The sequence below is a fragment of the Neophocaena asiaeorientalis genome, unplaced genomic scaffold (genome assembly GCF_003031525.2).
Source record: "Neophocaena asiaeorientalis asiaeorientalis breed wild unplaced genomic scaffold, Neophocaena_asiaeorientalis_V1.1 scaffold62, whole genome shotgun sequence".
Lineage (NCBI taxonomy): Eukaryota > Metazoa > Chordata > Mammalia > Artiodactyla > Phocoenidae > Neophocaena > Neophocaena asiaeorientalis.
Window position 1 is genome coordinate 8,420,097 of NW_020175191.1, and position 8,393 is coordinate 8,428,489.

At 39.7% G+C, this 8,393-nt stretch overlaps 1 protein-coding gene across 2 annotated transcripts in view; it reads left to right on the plus strand.

Annotated features, from left to right (window-relative positions):
• Positions 1–8,131, plus strand: part of CHD1L (chromodomain helicase DNA binding protein 1 like) — a 50,732-nt gene extending 42,601 nt beyond the window's left edge. For both annotated transcript variants that reach the window (XM_024764835.1, XM_024764836.1), the window contains exons 20-23: positions 5,404–5,474; positions 5,579–5,693; positions 6,741–6,849; positions 7,779–8,131. In XM_024764835.1, the coding sequence (XP_024620603.1) occupies positions 5,404–5,474; positions 5,579–5,693; positions 6,741–6,849; positions 7,779–7,857 (374 nt within the window). In that variant the 3' untranslated portion in view covers positions 7,858–8,131. The remainder of the gene's footprint in view (positions 1–5,403; positions 5,475–5,578; positions 5,694–6,740; positions 6,850–7,778) is intronic.
• The last annotated feature ends 262 nt before the right edge of the window (positions 8,132–8,393 follow it).

Consider the following 8,393-nt stretch of genomic DNA (forward strand, 5'->3'; position numbering starts at 1 on the left):
GGTATCCCTGTAACTCCACCGTTCCCAGTATGGGGTATTGAATGATCCCTGCAGCTACACAGTGAATGTTTTTGGGGAATGTTGTATAGGTCAGACAGGCTGGAATAGAGGGTTTAGGCTGAGGAATAGAGGAGAGTTAGATTTCAAAGAAGAGAGATTTGGGCCACATTATAGAAGACCGTACATGACTTGTCCAGGGAGATGCCATTCTAGGCAGTACCTTATCCAATGGCTAGTGGCTAGATATGGGAGATTTGAGTAGAAGAATGGCATAGCAGAGCAAATATTTTAGAATGACCTGAACAATTGGGGTATGCAGGATGGATTGAGAGGACAAAAGGTTCAAACTGGAGTAGGCCAAAAAAAAAAAAATTGGAGTATGCAAAGCCATAGAATTAAATTAGCTCATTTCTCTAGAGAATTTGGTTTGATTTGGGTGAGGTAGGAAAATATACAAATACAAATATGTAAGTATGGTAGAATACAATATTTGAATAGTTTAAGACAAACGTAAGACTCTTCTGAAGGAATTTTACGTTCATAGTGCCCCACCCCCTCCCAGCCTGGATGCCTCTGGGTTTTGCATTCACTCTCCAGTGCCTACAGGAGTACTTTGTAGGCAGCGTTTGAGAGGCACTGAATTAGATCATAAAAATTCAGGCGTGAAGGGGGTGACATGGTTGCATAAGACATTCCTTCTTTAATCTCCCTTTTTAACCGACAGTTTAGACATCTAAACATGAACAAAGGTGCTTTGGTGGGTCTTTTGGGAGACCCAAGAGAAGACTCACCCACCACTGCAACTGGTAAGAGACAGACCCACCTCTGTATAGGCAAGGAACCAATGGAGCCAGCAAAACTGCCTAGACCCCTCTCACTGCTGTAGGGCAAAAATCAGGTGAGTGCTGCCTTGGGCAGTTACTCACACACAGAACTTGCAGAAGTCCAGCCTTCCTGAAGGGAGACTCTGGCACACAGTTGGAGAAAAAGAAAAATACGAGTTTGCTTGCAGCCGAGGTGGTAAGAGATTTTTCTGGCAGAGGCACCCAGCTACCCTCACCAGGTGGAACACAGCTGGAAAAACCTGTTTCTCTCCGCCAGCATCTGGAGTACTAAGGTGGGAGCTCCACGACTGTGGGAAGGAAGGATATTGGGAAAGAGTCAGATAAGAATTTCAAATGGTGTCAAAGACGTGCTCAGTAGGAAGTTCACTCAAGGACCCCTGGGGGGTACCATGCTGGGGATCTCCCTACCAGGTGTGTGGGCACTCCCAATGCACCAAGTGTTAAACCCACACCTCCCCCCAACTCTGCTGCTGGCTCCCTGTGCTTGCTCCGCAGTGTGTCCATGAGAACGAGCTCTGCTAGACCAGGAGCCCACTCAAAACAGGTCCTGTTGATGGGCAGGGAAGAAACCACAAACTTGGTTTCCACCTTCTGGGGAAAAAAGGTGTGCAGCCAACCTGGTGAATTGTAAGAATCAGAGAAGACACAAAAGCTTAAAAATTTGGCCACAAGACAGAGCAAGAAGAGTGGAGCACAAACACATAGGAAAAACCGAGATAATATCAAAACCATAGAACATAATACCCCATCTGCTGACGGTAATGAGCACAGAGTTTAGGACGTATCCACTACTTCAGATTCAAAAGCACCAGCATGTACCAGGAATATGGAAAATCAAGGAAATATGGCATCACAAAAAGAAAATGACAGTTCTCTAGCAACTGTGCTCAAAGGCACAGAATATTATGATCTGACTGACAAAGAATTCAGAATAGCAGTTATAAAGAAACTCAATGAATTTTACAAGAAGACTCAGGCAACTCAGTAAAATCAGGAATAAAATATGTTAACATAATGACTTCTTTTCAAAGAGATTGAAATTTTAAGAAACAAAACAAATCGTAGAGCTGAAGAAGTCAGTGGATGAGATGAAGAATGCAATAGAGAGCAGCTATAGCAGGGGAGACCATATGGAAGAAAGAATAAGTGACTTCGGGAGATAGGAATTTTGAAATAACACAGAAGAGATGAAAGAACAGAAATTTTAAAAGAGCAAAGCAAGCTTATGTGAGTTATGAGATTGAAACAAGAAAACACAAATATCAGAATAATTGGGCTTCTAGAAGGAGAAGGGGACAAAGAGTTTAAGAAATAATAGCTGAGAACTTTCCAAACCCAGGGAAAGTCTTGGACATACATGTCCATGAAGCTAATAGATCACCCTATAATCTCAATGCAAAAAGACGTTCTCCAAGACACATTATAATGAAACTGTCAAAAATCAATGATAAAGAATCTTAAAAGCAGCCAGGGAAAACAAGAATGTAACCTACAAAGGAACCCCTATTAGGCTATCAGCAGATTTCCTAGCAGAAACTCTACAGGTCGTGAGAGTGGAATGACATATTCAAAGTGTTGAAAGATCAAAATTTCCAGCCAAGAATACTTTACCAGCAAAGTTATCTATTGGGTATGAAGGAGAAATAAAGGCTTTCCTAGGCAAACAAAAGCTGAGGGAATTCACCACCACTAGACCTGCCTTGCAAGAAATGCTGAAAGGAGTTCTTCAAGCCAAAATGAAAAGACACTAATCAGTGACATGAACACATATGAAAGTACACAACACACTGGTAAAGGTAAAATATATAGAGTCAGATTTAGAAAACTAACTCACTGTTAGGATGGTGTGTTAACCACTCAACTGTAATGTAAAGGTTAAAGGAAAAGAGTAGTAAAAATAACTATAGCTACTATAAATTGCTAATGAATAATATAAAAACATAAAAAGAGGTAAATTGTTACATGTATAATATAAAAGGGAGGAGTAAAAGGGTGGAGCTTTTATAGGCAATTGAACACTGTTCTGTCTATAAGATGTTTCATGTAAGCGCCATAGTAACCACAAAGCAAAAACCCAGAGCAGATCCACAAAAGACAGAGAAAGGGGAACCAGAGTATACCACAAAAATAACCAATTTACAAAGGTAGGCAGAAAACAGAGGGAAAGAGAAACAATGGAAATACAAAACCACTGGAAAGCACAAGATGACATTAGTAAGTCCTTACATATAATTACTTTAAATGTAAATGGATTGGGGACTTCCCTGGTGGCGCAGTGGTTAAGAATCCGCCTGCCAATTCAGGGGACACGGGTTCGAGCCCTGGTCTGGGAAGATCCCACATGCTGCAGAGCAACTAAGCCCCTGTGCCACAACTACTGAGCCTGCGTACCTAGAGCCTGTGCTTCACAATAAGAGAAGCCACCGCAATGAGAAGCCCATGCACCACAGTGAAGAGTAGCCCCCACTAGCCACAACTAGAGAAAGCCCATGTGCAGCAATGAAGACCCAGCACAGCCAATAATAAATAAATAAAATGTAAATGGATTGAATTCATCAATCAAAAGGCACAGAGTGGCTAGATGGATAAAAATAACAAGACCCAACTATATACTGCCTATAAGAGACCCACTTGGGCCTTAAAGACACATGTAGACTCAAAGTGAAGAGATGGAAAAATATATTCCATGCAAGTGGAAACTAAAAGAAAGTGGAAGTAGCTATATTTATATCATACGAAATAGACTCTAAGCCAAAAATGGTAATAAGAAACAAAAGGGTCATTGTATAATGATACAGGGATCAATTCATCAAGAAGATATAACAGTTGTAAACATATATGCACATAACATCTGTGTACCTAAATACATTAAGCAAATATTAATAGATATGAAGGGAGAAATAGACTACAATACAATAATAATAGGGGACTTCAGTACTCCACTGTCAGTGATACGTAAATCATCCAGACAAAATCAACAAGGAAATGATGGGCTTGAACCAAACATTTGACCCAGTGGACCTAACAGGCATCTATAGAACATTCCATCCAACAGCAGCAGAATACACGTTCTTAAGTGCACGTGGAACATTTTCAAGGAGACATCGTATGATAGAGCAAAAAACAAGTCTTAGCAAAATAAGACAATTGAAATCATACCAAGTATCTTTTGTGTTCACAGTGGTATGAAACTAGAAATAAAATGAGGAAAGCTGGAAAATCTGCAAGTGTATGCAAACTACACAACACACTCCTGAACAACCAATGGGTCAAAGAAAAAACCAACAGGAAAATCAAAGAGTATTTCAAAAAAGTGAAAATAGAAATGCAACATACCAAAACCTATGGGGCGCTGCAAAAACAGTTCTGAGAGGGAAGCTTATAGTAATAAATGCAAATGTTAAGAAATTAGAAAGATCACAAATAGTCAACCTAACTTTACCCCTCAAGAATTAGAAAAGAGGAGTAAATTAAGCCCAAAGTTAGCAGAATAAAGGACATAAAATTCAGAGCAGAAATAAATGAAATAGAGACCAGAAAAACAAAAGGTCAATGAAACTAAGAGCTAGTTTTTCAAAAAGATAAACAAAATTGATCAACCTTTAGCAAGACTAAGAAAAAGAGGAAAGACTCAAATAAAACCAGAAAAGAAATTATAACTGATCCTACAGAAATATATAGAATCATAAGAGACTACTTTGAATAATTGTACACCAACAAATTAGATAACCTAGAAGAAATGGATAAGTTCATAGAATCTACAACCTACCAAGACTGAGCCAGTAAGAACTAGAAAGTCTGAGCAAATCAATGATGAGTAAAGAGATTGACTCAGTAATTAAAAACCTCCCAACACAGGAAACTCCAGGACCAGATGGCTTCACTGGCAAATTCTACCAAACATTCAAAGGAGAATTAACATCAGTCCTTCTCAAACTCTTCCAGAAAATTGAAGAGGAGGGAACACTTCCAAACTCATTCTGTGAGGCCAGTATTACCAATATCAAAGCCAGATAAGGACACTACAAGAAAACAACACTATAGACCAATATCTCTGGTAAACATTGATGCAAAAATTCTCAGGGAAATATTAGCAAACCTAATTCAGGAACTCATTAAAAGGATTACATTCCATGACCTAGCAGGAATTTTCCCTGGGATGTAGGGATGGTTCACATACACAAATCAATAAATGTTATACACCATGTTAATAGAATGAAAGATAAAAGTGATCATCTCAATAGATGCAGAGAAATCATTTGAGAAAATACAACATCCTTTCGATAACATACCCTCTGCAGATTGGGTATAGAAGGAACATACTTCAGTATAATATAAAAGGCCGTATACAGCAAACCCACAGCTAACATTATATTCCACAAGAATTGAAAGCTTTTCCTCTAATATCAGGAACAAGACGGGGTGCCACTCTTACCCATACCTGAGTGGATTTGGAAAAGGCAAGACATAAGGAGGATTCAGAGTGGTCCTTCCTCAGGGATCTCATTCTGTAGTGAATTTTGTGTTCTTTCTGTTGCTCCCTTTTGTTTTACCTCAGATTTGAGTTTGGGAGGTGTCCTTTTATTTCCTATTGATGATAAAGAGTCAAGAAGCAAAGGGCAAGATTTGGTAAGTAAACAACCACATCAGTTTATCAGAGCTGAACTTTGACTCCCATCACCTCCCCTTGAAAGTACTCCTGCTCCCACCCAGCTAATGATCATTCCTCCTAGTTGGCCTTGATTGTGGCCCAGCACCGTGATCGTGCCAATGTCCTGTCTGGCATTAAGATGGCAGCCCTAGACGAGGGCCTGAAGAAGATATTTTTAGCAGCAAAGAAAAAGAAAGGTAAGCTCTTCCACTTGTGCTCAGGGATAGATGAATTTCTGCTCCCAGGCATATGATGTGATTTTTAAAGGGAGGTAAGAAATGTCAAGACCCCATTCAGCATACATGGTAAAGGTAAGCCCCAGTATGAGAGATCACAGAAGTAACAACCTCCGCATCTTGTATTTGCAAAGCCCTTTTCCTTTCTACATCACTTTTGTATCCATTATCTCTGTGGACCGCCTGCATCCACTTGGGTATTTGTATCATTTTACAGATGAGGAAGTAAAGGACCACAGATGAAGTAAACTGGTCATAATGCAGTTGTGAAACGCCTCTTGGAGAGTCCCAGTCCACATTAGCAGACAGTTCTCTGCCAAAAACCCGAGTTCAATTTTGTTTCTAAGCCCAGTGTGCTGTCTCACAGTTTCTTGAACTGATTGACTTTTTAAAAATAAATTAATTTTATTATTTTTGGCTGCATTGGGTTTTCATTGCTGTGCACGGGCTTTCTCTAGTTGCAGCGAGTGGGGGCTACGCCTTCGTTGCGGTGCACGGGCGTCTCATTGCAGCGGCTTCTCTTGTTGCAGAGCACAGGCTCTAGGCGCGGGGGCTCAGTAGTTGTGGCACATAGGCTTAGTTGCTCCGCACCATGTGGGATCTTCCCAAACCAGGTATCAAACCCACGTCCCCTGCACTGGCAGGCGGATTCTTAACCACTGTGCCACCAGGGAAGTCCCCTTGACTTGTTAAAGAATCTTTCCTTATTTTAATTACATCTTGATCATTGATCGTATTTTATTTCCATAGTACCTACTTATTTCCAGAGCCTGTAGGTCCTTGTGTTCAATAGAATTAATTTAATTTTCCCCTATTACAACCCCTCCCCAGAATATTTTTGACATTATAATCATATGCTTTGAGTGGGACACACCAAGATTATATACATTTTGTTCATTGGAAACCACAAAGTGACTCAGAATATGTTATTATCTCCTATGTATATTTTATACACATTAATCAATTTGATGAATGAAGACATCATGATTCTTTTTTTTTTTTTAACAGCAAGTGTCCATCTTCCACGCATTGGACATGCCACGGAAGGTTTTAACTGGTATGGTACTGAGCGACTTATTCGGAAACACTTGGCCTCAAGAGGCATCCCAACTTACATGTATCCTTTTGTTGTCCTGATGGTGTGCACTTCCAGCTCAGAAGGGGAAAATGTCTTGCATTTTTCTGGTGTCATTATTTAATCCAAGGCCAAGTCTTCTTCTGCCATGTTTTTCAGTCTTCCCCTCTTCAATGAGAAAAAACTAAGGAGCATTTTCTAACTTGTATATATCCAAGGAGGTAAATATACCCAAGCGTTTCTGGGTGCCAACAGCTAAATTAAAAGATATACGAAGAGGGGAATTAATTGAAGAATTGCCATTTGCTAACATACTGAATCTTTTTCACATCAGTTCTCTGTAGATCCTTCAGGCCCATAGACCAAGGCCTGATTCTAAGAACTTCACTCTGTTCACTAAAATAAACAAACAAGCAAACAAACAAGTGAACTGTTTTATTTCTGAACCCATTCAATGTATTCTTAAGGAGCAGGGTGAAATTCATTTTGACCATGAGGATATAATGTAGATTTGCTGGACTAGTATTTTCTTCTAATGACCTGCTTGCTGTATAAGTTAGCATTGTTTGAACAGTACTGAGTCCAGAATTACTAGAAGAAGCTGAATTGGCCCCCAAGTGCTATAATTATACAGAAATTTCATCTTTTTACTTAGATACTTACTGAAATGAATTCACTCAGTGGTGGTTTATTTAAACCAATGTAAAAACTTAGAGAAGTTATGTTTTATACACTTGCACAATTCAAGCAGTATCAAAAGTTTTAGTATATCAGATAATAATTCTACAGTAATAAGTACGAACAATATTGGAAAGATTTATGATACGGTAAAAAGAAACTAAGGCATGCTACTTCTGGAGTGGTTATTTCAATAATTACTAAAGAACTAGTAGTTTTAGTAAAGTTGATTTTAAAAAGTTTTAAAGTTTTTTAAAGTGATGAAATATATATTCCTTGACTATCCTTATCAGCTACTACTTTCCTAGAAGCAAGGCTGCCATCCTTCATCCACAGGCCTCATCTTCCTCCTTAGGACAGCCGGTGCCTTAACAATCGGCTCAGCATCAGATCCAGCCTTCAGCAACCAGCTAAGATGTTTGCTCAAAGCTACTGTAATAGAATATTTCAAAAAGGAATCAGGATCTGGTGGGCCTCTGAGGTACTCTGTTTTCTGAATTCGAATTTTGTTCTCTTGGATGTGGTACTGATGTGGTGCGTGTAATACAGGGATGCACGAGATATGTGGGAAAATCCTTTGGCAGCTTGCCAGGGCCCCAGTTTGCACAGCTATTTGCATAATAATAAATACATTTTCTATCTCTAATGGTTTCTTTGCTTTCTTTCCCCTCAGTCTAGTTTTCGTCCCCTCCATCAGACTGATTTCTTTATAGTGAGAAAGGTGAGTGGATTAAGGAGAAAGGAAAGGTAATAGGAGAACAGGGTGGCTCTAGGGGAAGGAAGCACCTTCAGCCAGTTCGTGCTTTGGAAAGATAGGTCTCCGAGGGGAAAGGCTGAGAAATGAGATTCCTGATCCAGACGTGTGGAGCCCCTCCTGCCCTTCTCTCCATCCTGCTCAGCATTCAGAG